Below are 15,009 nucleotides of genomic sequence, written 5' to 3'. Positions count from 1 at the left end.
TGCAAAACGGCTTAGGAATAAGATTTAATACTCAGTATTTGGTGGCTTGGATTTTGGATCTGTGATATTTCATTAATTTGCTTTGCTTTGATTGCAATGAATCATGTTATTTGAACAGGTGGCATGGAGTGAAATTGATTTTTGTAATACAGATTTTTAAAAATGTAACCTATAAAACCCATATAAAAGTATAAAGATATACTTACAAAACCAAATTTTGTGTATATAGAAATCAAACTAAAAATTCCAACATTACAGGATTAAATTACGTTTAACTTACATCTCAAATTTATACTTAGACCTATTTGAAGACGGAAAACATTTTAAAATAAAAATTTCTCTGAAACAAATAATAATAAATAATCTCAAATTTAAAATTAAATTAACAAAATCAAAACCTTAAATTAAATAACAAATCCTAAATATTAAATAGTCCAAGTTACCTCAGGTGCTTTACACAAAAGCTCAGTCACTTTTACTATGTTTTTTGTAGTGGGGTTAATCTAAATCTTAAGAAGATATTCACATCAAGGCAATTTTCGACACCTAATTTAGGTGGATTTGATGCTGTCATTTTTTCAAGGCCCATTTCTTATCAATATCAGAGTAAACAATCTCCTGACAACGTACGAGTCCACAAGCTCCTCCAAAGCATAACCATTTTTCACTACCTTTGTTCATGTTCCATCTCACTTTGTGCAATGCAGCCATTTTGGGAGGGAAGGTTTCAGGTATATTCCCAAAATCCGACTTTTCATTATCAGCTTCGGTAGTAATTAGTGGCACATCACCATCTTTGCAAACCACATCTAGGTTTTCTTCTGGTTTTTTCTTGCTGCCATTGTTCAGTTTTGTTCTCTTGGGCTGCTTCATAGAATATAAAGCTTCCTCCGACCCAGATTCCAACAAATCCACATTCTCATCAGCACCAATGGCTGCAAAAAATTGAATTGTTAATAAGCTTTCTCAGCTACTCTACGGCAGTTAATCATATTGGTATCATATTATGGTTAGCAAGACTGACCTAAAGTCTGAGAATCAAAATCAAAACTTGAAGTTTCTGGCACTTTATTAAGTGCGTTTTTGTATGGATTTGTCTTGGATAACAGGTCTCGGAAAGATTCAGCACACCGACCCTTGACAGGCAGCTTCTTACACAGAAAAGGAGCATTTGATACAGGAGTGTTGATGACTAAATTTGAATTCTCCTCGGTTACTGACCCACAAAGGAAGCGTCGGGCTCGATTGCGTGCATGATCTGTCTCCACTGATTTAGTAGTAAGCTGAGTATGTCAAAACAAGCTAGTATTATTTTTATTTGGGGGAGGAGGTTAGAGAAGGTCATGTGTACAAAGCATTAATCAAGGATTGAAGTTACAGTTTTGAAAGAGTGAAACTATAGGATAGAAAGAGTGAAACTGCCATGAGTGAAATTATAATTTACCCTAAAATTTATTTAGCCTATTGGGCAGTAGCACTTCTCATCAATATCATACATTTTAGAAAAAATCATCATGGGTTCATGTCATCTAAAACTGTATAATAGGTCTTGTACTCCTAATATTAAACAAGATATACGAAAGCCTTTTGAACCATTTAGGCAATATTAGCTAATAAATTTTACATGAATTATGGGCTGTGTAAAAAATCAACTCTATTATATCCTGCAGTTACTATGTGGAGGCACATACGCAAAACACATTTTTGCTTGTACTAAGAAATTAACAATGCGTACGGCCATACTTCCTTGTGTTGAAAGTTGAAGTTCAACTTCAGCATAAAGAGTGCATCCACAAAATTCTTCACTATTGGTCACAAAAAACTATTGAGTAAAAAAAAGACACTGCAGGTAATTGTAATCTCCAACAAATTATAAGAGTTACCTGAAAACGGAAGACAGTACCGTCTGCACCACAAAAAGCAAGCATGCCTAACATAATAAAAGCAAATCCATCAATTTAGAAAATTGTAGTAATGATAATGAATTGTTTTAGTGTACCATTATGATATTGAGAAAAAAACAATGACAAATTTGTCATTACAAGAAAGTTTGTTCGCTCAGAAATACTAACCGTTACTTTATGGAGTAAGGTCAATAGTACACAAGTATTTTAATTCCTAAAATAAAATGTTTCTAGCAATAAGATTATGTAATCATATTGTCAATGCATACCGAAAAACATACCTGTTATACGTGACACTTGAACACTCCAAATGGCAAAAGAGGCATATAAAGAACCGTGCAACCCAGGTTGCTTTTTTCCACTGTATATTTCTCCAGTGACAGGAAGGTCATTTGCAGCCTTCGCCAAGCTAATGGTTCTTATTGTTCCATCTTCAAAGGACATAATGATGCAACTAGAAAAAGTACCGACGAAATCATTCCGGGCTCATTACATTGACAATTTAGACAGCATTTGATCCAGTTAAAATAATGTATTACCTTGGCTTTGACAGCCAATCCAAACTGTATATGATTCTTGGAGCAGGATGGAGGCTTCTCAAAGGACGAAATGGATTACTACAAACAAATTCCAATCATAAAGCAAACCATTGTAAACATAAGCATTGCGTATTATTGTTTAAAACATAACAAAGTAAACAAAAATATCAATAACAGACTCACCGTAGGTCCCAAAACTTAAGGCCTTCATGTCCAGCAGTTACTATTATATTAGAACTCTCTGGATCCCTGGAGTATGATAACAAAACCTCAGATTGGTTCAACATGAGGGTAAAAAGATGCGCAACTTATGCATACATAGATGAATTCAGATGCATGATGTTTGCATGTGTAATAACCTAATGCTTTGTTATTGAAGCAATCTTCATGGGAAAAACAAGGGTGCGTGTGTACACCTCAAACAAAAAAAGATTGACTTACAAACCATATCCAGACAAAATTGGTGGTATCATTTTACTTTTCAATAGGAAAAAAATTGATTAAGGAAAGAAACCAGCTAAATCAGAAATAGTATCCTCTAGGAAAAATTAAATAAGAAAAAAAGAATAAATCAATGATGGGTTTGCGCCAGTCATGAAGGTGGAACCGGTCAAGAGGGTAGAGAAGAATGTATAGGGGAGGCCAACGAAAACTTTTGCACGGGCCTTTAATAACACTTGTGACGTTTCATTAAGCCAACTTCCTACTCCTTGTGTCAAGGAGATCATGTAATGGTGCAGATTAATGAGGAGGACTACTTGGCTGGGCTTGAAGATTGTAAGAACCACCAACTTCCTACTCCTTGTGTCAAGGGAGACTTTGTAATGGTGCAGATTAATGAGGAGGACTACATGGCTGGGCTTGACGATTGTATGAACCACTGACATGGTCACATAACTCTGCACAAAGGGGAAAAAACCATGACACATCTTGATTTTTGTTCCAAAATCAGCAAACCTTGGTCTTCCTTAGTTTAGTGGAAGGAGGTCTCTCTGGGGAAAGGGTACTATGAATTCGGGTTTCACTCTTTGGAGTAGAAGAGAGGCGTGTCTTGGTGGTAGGATCTTAGAGTATCTTTTTCACATGGAGCGTTAAGGGGTTTTGTCTGGACAAAGAACTTCATCCTAGCTACGGAGAAATTAACAAAAGTCAAGTGTTGGGTGAAGCTGAGGGGGTTACCCATGGAATACTAGAAACCTCGAATTCTTGGATAGAATACTAGAAAACTAGAACATTATTCTTGTTGTAAATAGTAGATTAATAGGATAAAACATGTTCTCAATATCTCCATAGTAAGTAGGAAAAAATACCTTCAGAATCTTCCTATTCATTTCAACATATTTTTATATCTTTTTTTAAAAGTTTTGATTATTACAAATAGAGATTATGAGAATGTAATTGGTGTGATTATTATCAATAAAATAATTCTGTATTTCATTTGTGGGTACAAACTATAGTATATAAGTAAGTCTAAACCTCATCTTATAAGTTGGTTTTGTAAAGTTGAGTTAGACATGAACGCTTATTAACATGGTATGAGAGCTTATCCTAAAGAAGTGTTTTTGGGTTTCATGTTACCCGCTATTGGACATTACAAGCTGGTTTTGTGAGGTTGAATTAAACTTAAATTTCACTTTCTTAAGAAAGTATCAAAGCCATATTAACGAGATTCGTTGGGGCTATTGTGCCACCACTATCGGATTCTTATTAGATCACCTACAAATATCTAGTTTATTCCTCATCATGAAGAGGTGTGTTGGAGATCCCACATCGACTAGTGATATGACAAAATCATAATGGGTGCAAACCTTACCTTACAAGCTGGGTTTATGAGATTAAGTTAGGCATAAACCCACCTATTAACCATCTTGATTACTACAAATGGAGATGACGAGAATGTAACTGGTGTGATTGTTATCAATAAAACAATTCTTTATCTTAGATAGTTTTAAGTATTCTCAATTGCTAAAGGAACTGGAACACCTCTTTCTTTGGACCATTGCACGCTAGCCAGATCAAAGTTTTTTTTTGCAAGAGTTCTAGTTGATGTGGTTCTTCAATATGACCTACCGCTGCAAATTATGGTGGAGAGAAAAGGCTTTGCCTTGGTGGTTGATCTAGAATATGAAAGAGTTTCAGAATTTTGTCACCCATGTGAGATGATTGGATTGGATCTTCTTCACAAAATTGTTGGAGGAATAAGACTATGGTATATAGTCAAAAGAAAAAACAGGTTTTTGTTCAGAAGAAATTTGATTTAATGTATATGGATCAGGGTGTGGACAACATTGAATCTGAGAAGCAGGGTTTACAAAATGGGATATGGAGCATAGCACACCTAATCATCACATAGTCTTGACAAATGGAATTGGAGATGACAGGATGCTTCATAGTATTCAACCAGAGAAGGAAGTGCAGGATGCACAGCTTTCTGATGCTCAAGAAATAAATAACGTAAATGATTGCATGCATGATCACAATACTATCAGTCCTGTGCCAGATATTTCAGGTTTAGAAGGTAAGGATAAGGTTGCTCTGCAGGATTTTGAGACTGGTGAGGAACATCAGAGAAAGGAAGATGATATTGAAGAAAGTCTATCTGATTTTGAGTCCGAGAGAGGACAGCAAGCTAAGAATTTAGAATCTGAGGAGGAACTACTAAATATTCAGTCCACGGAGATGGAAATGAATATCAGAATTCTGTCAATATTTTGCTGTGATAGTTGAGGAGGGGGAGGAACTTAATTCAGCTGAGAAAGAAATTTCACCTCAAACTGTGGTAAGGCCCCCTAAGAAAAATAAGGAGTGGTTATACACTAGCTAGAAGGTACAAAAACAAATAATCTTGCAGTTCAAATGTCTGCATTGGAATTTTAGCGGAATAGCATATGAGGAATGCTTATAGGCATAGTTTTTATTGTTTGGTATCAACTATTGCCCATTGCATTAGGGAAGGGTCTTTTTAATTCGGTACATGCTACCGGAGTTTAGGTTTGCTTGCTTTCATGGGTTACATGTGGTCCCCCCATGGTTTGTGTTTTGCTTTTCATTTTTTTTCTTAATGCTATTTTCATAAGAGAAATTCAAATAAAAAACCACACAAATAGATATAATAAAGAAATTAGTTTATGAATTAATTAATTAGATATAGTTGTTGATGGAATATGGTTAATTAGCAATGAGGGGTTACAACTGCTTTGAATTTTATGTTTCTTAAAGGTAGTGGCTGATGATTTGCCTCATTTTCATACTGAAGTTTCTGACTTAATTAAATATGTTTTTGTAGCTGGAGTATCATTTTTTTAACAATGATGGAATACAGAGAAGTAAAAATCCTAAACATTTGCAGAGTATTTCTTAATAATGTGCATGGAATCCTGTGTCTCGTAGAGATATATAGTAACAGAACCATATTCAAAGCAACATGCTATTGTTGAAAAGGTTCAATTTACTAACCCTTCAAATGGAGCCCAGGCAACTGTTCTAATAGGAACTGTATCCCCACCAAAACAAAGCAAAGGCATTGTATCTGCATATTGCAAATTTAGTCAATAAAAGATAAAGTATCAACTTATTTTTCAATATAGCTACCTTCCCTCACAATCAAATAGGTAAACATGAGACAAACACCAATTACAAAAATATTACCATCACATTTGGATGAAGAATTTATACAAAATTTCCACAAAGCAACCTAAATAAATATAAAGCAAATTACATTAGAAGTGATATCCATTGTGAATAAAAAAGTTTTCAGATGACAATAAGCTGATATTTTAACAAAACAGTGCTACTTAGAGGAAAAATATTATGGAAAAGAATTGAAGGTTTTCCCTTTTCCATAATGAAACTTCATAGAAAAATCTATTTCCTAATTATTAGAGCAACGGAAACCTCAATTTAGAGAATGCAAAGTACATAAATTGAATATTCAAGGAGTTATACCGTTCCATCATGGCAGCCAGCAAGTAAATAGTCATGCGGGGGTGTAACTGACCACTCCACTGTCAGTGGAATGCTGTGAGATCAAATGATGGACTAAATTAAACCACATATTCAGGATACCTAAAAGCATATATTAAACAGGATTATGTAAATTCAATAACATTTTGCAGCTGAGTTCCAGCTTTTAGCATCCTCCACAATGGATAATGAGCAGACTATAAACAGAAGGTTCTAATTCAGTAAAAAAACCATTCACTAGAAAAAGAAATTAGCATAGCAAGTTCTTTTAAAATGAATATTTTTAAGTTTCTATTTAAAATAAATCTGAATAAAAGCTAACATTTACTTTCAATAGCACCTAAACTTTTGCAATGAACAAGTGTCTACTGGAAAACTAATGCTTTTTACCCTAAATTAAAATAACAAGTAAAGAGGTTAATTTAATTCAAAACTTGCCCCAACGATTTATTTAGTGCCCCTTTGTATGAAAATTTATTCTAGTTTCACTATGCAGAAACAGATTTATGAATATAGCTTCAGTGTACAGCCAAAACAAACACAATAAATCATTACCAATGCAGTTCCTTTTTTGAAAAGGATAATGTCAGGTAGCATTTTATCATTCATGAAATTACCATTCTAGTTATAAACAAGCTCTAAATAGGGATGTATCATGTAAATGGGTCAATTACAGTAGTGTTTACCAAACCTTAACAAAATAACACCAACCACTACATGAATAACATTATCGATGAAAATATCCAAGTGCTATCACACAAAAAAATCATGCATACAGCAATCAGAAACTGAAATAAGGTCCCATTATTGACATTATCTATAAATTTGATATTATATGCATAATTATATAATGAAAATAGGAGCTTTTTTTCCCTAAAATAAATTTATGGTTATGACAAGCTCATGTAAGAAATTTTTTTTGAGTTTGATAAAATAATGATATTCAAATATGCTTAAACTGACAACAATGAAAACGTTAAGAATGGGTGCACTTATGACCATAAATAGTATTATTACCTTTAAAATAGTACACAACAGATCATCATTTGCATATACAGAGAGGACTACATTTCTTAGAATTTGAGTTTGGGTATAGTTCACAAAGTGGGGGCCTCAAATAGAGTGGCAGATTTTCTGTGTATAAGGGATTAAGACAAAGAGCTAAAAGGAGATTCAAGACCTTTTGGCCATATAATACAGAAATTGATGAAGAAATAAGGACGGATGCAATTTTTGCTAAAATTTTGGAGGCCCCTACAAGCTGACCCAGATTCACGTCGCCAATATACCTTGGAACAAGGCAGGCATTAGCTGGATCAGTTTGGATTCCAAAATTATTACACGAGTTTCACATCACCTATGGGGGACACTTAGACATTTAATGAAATTATAAGAGAATGGGTCGGTCATATGGTTAGCTATGAAGGGAATAAAACCTAATTTGTGCCATCCTGTCATGAGTCAAAGGAGCAAATATCAGGCTTCTTCTCCAGTTGGGCTATTACAGCCATTGTCCATTCCTAATGCCATTTGGGAGGATATAAGCATGGTTATGGGGCTTCCAAGATCAAAAGGATTTGATGAAGTTCTAGTTGTAGTGGATAGGTTAAGCAAATATGGATATTTTATCTTGATTAAACGACCATATTTCCCCTTGGTCTATTGGTGAGCTTTTTGCTGAAGAAATCATAGGAGTTACATGGGCTGCCTGTTTCCATTGTCAGTACGAAGACCCCACTTTCATGAATCATTTTTGGAAGGAACTTTTAAGAGGACAAGGTACTACTTTAAATGAGTACAGCCTGACAGATTGAATCTATTGGAACAAACAGAGATTTTAAATACAACCTTGGAGACCTATCTTAGGTGCTTCAGTTCAGAACAGTGGAAGTATTGGGAAGATTTTATTCCATGGGCAAAAAATGGGTATAATACCAGCTTTCAAAGCACTCCACAATGCACCCCCTTTGACCTACACCTTCTTTGGCCAGGTTTGTACTTGGGGAAACTTTGGTGGAAGCCATGTCTCAGGATTTAATAGATAAAGATGAAGCATTGAAGCAATAGAAATTTCACCTACAAAAGGCACAAAATCAGATAGTTCACTATGCAAATAAGCATAGGAAAACTTCTCTGATTCAGCCAGGAGATTAGGTTTGCTTAAATATTGGACCTCATAGCCAACTCCTAGCCTACTAAACTTCATCCTAAACTATCAGCCAGGTATTATGGACCTTATTTGGTTTTGCAGCAGTTTGGAGCAATAACTTTCAAATTATAACTTCTAGAACAAGCACACATACATCCAGTGTTCTCTCAAGCTAAAAAGGCAGCAGGGGATTGCACAATTAGTTGCAAGGAACACTAGACAATCATCAACCTTCACAGATTTTTAGTACCAAAACATCGAATCAATTTGGTGCTAGACTTCTCAGGTGTTGGTGCAGTGGCAAGGAAAACTTCCATAAGAGGCTACTTGGGAGGACAGATCCTCCATTAGCAATCAGTTACCTGATTTCAACCTTCACGACATGGTCATTTCACGGGGAGGGAGGGAGTACTTTTAGGAATAATTTCAGGGAGTATAATAAACCTATATCTACAGGTTTATTATAGGAGGAAAAGGGAAAAAGGGTCAAACTGTAATTTTGGTGGGGAAACTGAGTTAACTAAATTAGTTTGTTTTTAGTTGTTATATAAGTCCTCCTTTGTTTTGAGATGCAGTTTTTTTAATAATTGTTTTAATTGGACTTTTCCAGTGTGAAAAAGAGAGTGCTACTTTTGGGGGTATCCTTGTATACCTTTGGTTTTGTATGACTTTGATTCTTAAATCAACAAAGAGGAAATTCAGATAGATATCATTGCTGCGAGTGTAACTTGGTTTTTGGTTAGGATTTTTGAGTTTTTCTTGAATAGAGTCCAAACAGATACCTTTGTATGCCACGTCGCTTCAACATTGAGCATCTAAATACAGGCTCCAACTTTATAAAACGTGGATCAGTCCCCTCTCTGTGCATATAAATTGCTCTCACTACATGAGGAAGAGGAACCTCCCACCTGCAATGACAAGGTGCAAACAAAAACAAGTCACCCCCAAGTCAATGTTTCAAAAAACAACTTACACTTGATAAAAAAAAACTTATTTTTTCTGTGAATAAACAATGAAGTAGTTATTATGAAGGAACAAGATTTATTAATTTATTAACAGCATCTCTACTAAAAATAATTTCTTAGCAACATGAATGAAAAGTTCATGTATAGTATTCAAAACTTGCAAAGCGTCTACTGAAATTTATGATAAAATTAGAAAAAACAGTATGGTCATGAGCACCAGAAATTATGAAGTTAGGTAGTGACAAACAAAAATTCTCAGTATCGAATAAATTATGAACATAAATCTCTCCTCATTTTCCTCATACACAAAAAACAAGATTACCACATTCTTCTTTCAAACAGAATTTAGTGCCACAGGAAACTATGATTAACAACAACCAGAAATGTTTTCCTGAGATTTACTGCTAAATGCTTGAATATGCATAAATATAAAAAAAAAATACACTGAATGAGACAAATGAAAGAGTACTGACATTGTGACTTTTTATTGACACAATTTTGGCTTTTACACCATGTAAATAACCAGCTACACTGATATGTAAATACAAATAAGAAATGGAATGTAGTTAGTTAGTTAGTTGATCTGCCAGCAGCAGGTCATAGTTGTACGGTACCTGCTAATAAATAAGGTAAGACTGTTGTATTTTCAACTAAATGATAATAACAGATGTGCAGTACACACTTTCTTTTATTTCTCTGTTGCTCTCCTCTTTCCCTCTATTCTCACTATTTTGTTTCCTTTTCTCTTCCCCACCTAAATTCTACATCATACACTAACTGCAAATACAAAATTTTAGGCAGACTGTATGATAAACTTTTGCATGGTAAACACTTTGTTCTTGTGCACAATAGTTTGTAATACACTTCATTCAAACTATAGGTACTTTCAATACTTATTCTCTGTTTCTGTAATCGCCCTCCGTATAGTCCAATTATGTCTCCTTCAAGTTTTCATGAAGTCGTTATTGTACAGTATACCAAGTTTGGAAAATTTGAGAAAATATTTTCCATTTTTATAGATTGACAATACACACTCGACTAACTTCTGTTTGCATTCAAGTATTTTTAAATAGAACAGAAACTTGAAACAATGACAGATGCTAGTTGTGACAATTACAGCATCTGACTACAGATAAGGTAACGGAAATACAGTAAGTAAACACCCAGCACAATCCATAAAAGACAAATCTAAATTAAACAACTAGACAAAAGGAGAACTGGTATTCTCTCACAATATTATATATAACAATTAGAATTGTATTTGTTTAAAATAGACAATTTTCAAATACTTCAAATCTAAAGAAGGAGTAGCAGTAACAACATATAAACACAATGAACAAAAACAAGAAATCATAAATACTAAAGAACAACGATTGCAAATGGAGAATAAGACTCAAGATATCTTACACTTCCAAAGATCCATTGCCCAACAAGACAGCAAGATAGCCCATTCGATGTTTGTAAGAAGAATCAGAAATGTTAGTAGGTCGCCATTTCACATCCCATGCCACCTTTCCATTATGAGCTAGGCATGAAACTACTCTAGGCAAAGTTACATCTTCCGGAATAGAAGAAGTAGTTGGTGGAGCTTCCAACTCAGAGGTAGAACATAGTTGATAATTTGCCTGATTATCATACTGTAGTGGCTGACTTATATCTTGGTCATATCTCCCTTCTCTATGATTAATTTTCAAGCCATCGCTTTTAACAACAGTTGTTGAAAAAGTATTGCAGGCAGAAACAGCCTCCTTTGTAACAGAACATTGTTGCAAAGCATGTTTATTGCAATTGTCATGAGCATCATCTAGAGAAAGAAATTCAGCTGAATCCTCTAGGACTTGAATATCAAGAGGCATGGATTCATTCTCACAATTTGGATCATTTGTCATTGTTGAATTTGATTCATGTCTTTTTCTAGGCCTCTGTACTGATTTTTCATTGCAATCGTCAAGAGTCATATCTGGAGAAAGATATTCAGTTGAAACTTCTGCGTTTTGAATATCAAGAGATTTATTGTAACAATGTGGATCATCTGCTGTTACTCCTTTTGAATTTGATTTTGGTTTTCTTCTAAGACTCTTTATTAGTGCTGACTTTTCATCTGTCTCTTCATTTTCTTTAGCTCTGTTTTTTCTTCTGTATGTAATAAGAAGTTTTTCATTGTTTTTCCCATCTGAAGCAAGAAACTCAGTAGAATTTTGTGCAACTTGAACATCACAAGCTGACTTGTTCTGGGTCTCACAGTTCATATCATCCACTGCAATTACTATGGAATTTTTTCCAGGTGTTCCTCTAAACTTCTTTATTTGTGTCAATTTGTCATTTGTGCCTCCATCAGTTTTAGGAAGTATTTCTTCATTTTTTTCATGATTCCCTTCTGGAGTAGGAAACTCAGTAGAATTTTCTGGAAATTGAACAAGAGGTGGCATATCCTGGATCTCACAATTTGCATCATCCACTGCTGTCACTGTTGGATTCTTTCTCGGTCTTCCTCTAGGCCTCTTTATTAGCGTCGATTTATCATTTGCACCTCCATCTTTTTTATCACAACTCATATCATCCACTGCTATCACTATTGGATTTTTTCTAGGTCTTCCTCTAGGCTTCTTTATTTGGGTTGATTTGTCAGTGGTGTCTCCATCTGTTTTATCACAACTCATATCCTCAGTTGGATTTTTTCTCGGTCTTCCTTTAGGCTTCTTTCTTTCTGTTGACTTGTCATTGTGTTCCCAGATATTTAGAAGACACCATATTTGTATGACACCTCTGCCAGTAAGTGGGGCACCCATTTTGTGATAAGAAGAGCCCGGTGGATGAGCAGCGACAGCAATAAACTAAAACACATATCATATAGAAGTTCATTTCAGGTGCAAGGTTTGCAGAAGAAAATGTTTATTATATTTTCTATTCTCATATATACAGTAAAGATCAAAGCTTAGTTTATCAGTTCACTACATACAAAAAGTCCAAGTGCAGACAAACAAATGAGCAAGCATACACAACATTATTCAAAATATTACAATGTGCATTTCCCCTTTCATTTAATGCATCTCATTTTATTGCAGGTAAATGAATTTATAAAAGAAAAACCAAAAGAGATAATACTTAGAAGAATAGTTCAATTTGATTAAATTGAAAATTAGTTAAGAACAAATAGGGATGTCAAGAAGAAGATTTGAGAATATACAAGAGGATTATCCACTACCAATAAATAGCCCTATAATCTTGGTAACATCAAATTGGCAAAGTTATACTTAATATGCGAGTCATCAAAGTCACTTAGACAAATATCATTTGGATTGCATTAAACCTTTAAAGACTTTTCACTACAGCAGCCAAAAAAACCTACAATAAAGATTGATATGTGTTAAAGGAAGACAGCTAACCAAGTACCTCACATTTAATTGAAGAATCCGGTTTTTCATGTACTTGAGGACACCAATCTAATGCCCATACAGAGCCTCCAACATTCATCACAAAATCTCTGCTCCAACAAAACTTGAAGTGTTAGCCAAGATAAATAATATAGGACTAAAACGCTCTAATTTATCAGCAATTTCAAAGATAATTATTATTTGATTAATAGAAACATATACTATAGTGGCATAGTCATGTCAATGAATAAAACAACAAAAATAGCTATATCTTAGTCATACTTGCATTCTTGAGATATGACCTCCCCAAGTTGGTCCTTTTGCATATCTTGCTACAAAAAAGATATACAACGATGATGTGTTGGAAGTCTAGTTAGTGATGAAAAAAAGGTAAATATCAGAGAGATGTATGTTGTCAAAATTGGCCAGGAAACAAATAAAGTATACAATGTAAAGGAAATGTACCTTAGGAACAGAAGCAGAAGAAAATGGGGGCAAATTTATGGCACTGACATCTTTCCCCTCAAAACAATCAGTGTCCTCAATTCCATATGTAAATTTAATGTTTTTTGATGGATATTTAAAATCTCTCCATTCTCTGCACATTTAACATCAACAAAAACAAGAAATTGAGGATTTATTTCGGAAATACAAGGCTTTTGGTAACTACTAATATTATTCTTTAGAATGATTCTCACACTGACAGTGCAAAAGGTTTTTTTACATTACGATCCAACCATCTTAAAAATAGATATTATCAAGGTGACATGTTGTATTTCTGAGTTGCGGGAAGAATTATACTTGTAAAATCAGGAGATACATCCATAACCAATTATTCTACTAATTTGAAAGGAATTTGACTAGAATTAGAAAATTTTAGACCTAATCCTTCCTGTGCTTGTCATGTTGTATTTTAGACATGTTCATTCTAGAATTGAACTTGCAATCTGATTCCCGCAATTAGATCCTACAGGAAGAATGCTATGTAACAAGGTTTCTTAAAGGCTGTAAATGAACAGTATTCACTTGTGATTATCCTCCAAATATTCAGAGGACGTCTAATGTAAGCAATTACACTGTTGGATATGAAATAGAAGAGGATTTGAAATCAGTCAAGTCAGTCAGACAGAAAGAGATCATGAAAAGTTCTTCAAAGCTGACTTTTACACCTGAACAACATAAAGCCATATTGGAAGTGTTGCAGCAATATGCTATGAATCATAACCTCAACCACATTGTGAATCAGCCAACAGATAAATCATATATGATTTCTACTATTGTAAAATAAGATGATTCCAATAATTGGATACTCCACAGAGGGGTTACAGATCATGTTTGTCATTCCATGTCAGAAGATGGAAAAGTATCTGTCCTTACATATGTTCCTCTTTGATTCACAACATGGAAAAGTAACAATATTAGTTAACATAGCTGGAGACAGAATAACACTGTGGACTCCTCACTCCTCACTCCTCTTATAGATACAGACTAGCTAGGAGGGAAAACTCTATATTGTACCTAATTTACAAAAATAAGATTGAATACAATAAAAGTTCTGGCATCAAATTTGATTTGTTTGTACCTTAAGAAAGTGACTGAGGAAGACATTCTTTGAATCTCGCTCTGTTCAATAGCAGCACCGCCTTCTTCTTTCCCATAGAGTCTGACAATGGTGTCCATGTCTCGGAAGAAATTTTCAACGGAGAAATCGAACAGAGCAATCCTAACAGCACTAACATCACCACCATTGTTTGCAGTTGCAGAATTTGCTGCTGATGCTTTCACAGCAATTCTCTGGGTGGCTTGTTTCGCCTTCCCCTTCTTGTTCTTCTCCTTCTCATTGCAATCAATTAGCTGAGTAGTGCAAGTGTTATTCTCTCTCTCTTCCATTCCTCTAAGAACATAAATTGTAAATTTTTTTGAAGATACCAGGTTTCGAACCCTAAACCACAATGAGGACACAAGTTGTTTATATATAAAATTTATTTCATATATAAAACTATTTAATGATAATATTATCTTCTATAATATAACGGGTATACACTCTTTTACAAAGATTTTATTGTTACTTTTTAATTAAATTTTTTATCTTTTACTAAATAAAAATTATTCCAT

The 15,009-nt window shown here is 34.3% G+C and overlaps 1 protein-coding gene across 7 annotated transcripts; it reads right to left on the bottom strand.

Annotated features, from left to right (window-relative positions):
- Positions 1-350: 350 nt before the first annotated feature.
- On the bottom strand, positions 351-14,838 carry LOC137830349 (uncharacterized). Of its 7 annotated transcripts, none has more exons than XR_016523400.1 (15): positions 14,477-14,834; positions 13,360-13,492; positions 13,177-13,226; positions 12,914-13,004; positions 10,928-12,354; positions 9,338-9,463; positions 6,389-6,508; positions 6,092-6,137; positions 5,900-5,972; positions 2,627-2,692; positions 2,444-2,521; positions 2,186-2,358; positions 1,884-1,930; positions 1,025-1,283; positions 351-935 (listed from the first exon to the last, which is right to left on the bottom strand). XR_016523400.1 is itself a non-coding variant. In XM_068637634.2 (15 exons), exons 3-15 carry the CDS (start codon positions 13,218-13,220, stop codon positions 571-573), a joined length of 2,868 nt encoding a protein of 955 aa, XP_068493735.1. In that variant the 5' UTR covers positions 13,221-13,263; positions 13,360-13,492; positions 14,477-14,838; the 3' UTR covers positions 351-570. The 7 variants fall into 7 exon arrangements, 4 of the variants coding, with proteins under 4 accessions (XP_068493735.1, XP_068493736.1, XP_068493733.1 ...); XR_016523398.1 differs by having other exon boundaries at positions 1,025-1,302; positions 6,389-6,461; XM_068637634.2 differs by having other exon boundaries at positions 6,389-6,461; positions 13,177-13,263; positions 14,477-14,838.
- Between the last annotated feature and the right edge of the window lie 171 nt (positions 14,839-15,009).

The sequence above is a fragment of the Phaseolus vulgaris genome, chromosome 7 (genome assembly GCF_051622355.1).
Source record: "Phaseolus vulgaris cultivar YP4 chromosome 7, ASM5162235v1, whole genome shotgun sequence".
Classification (NCBI taxonomy): domain Eukaryota; kingdom Viridiplantae; phylum Streptophyta; class Magnoliopsida; order Fabales; family Fabaceae; genus Phaseolus; species Phaseolus vulgaris.
The sequence above is the reverse complement of the archived record's forward strand: the minus strand, read 5'-3'. Positions and strand labels throughout refer to the sequence as shown.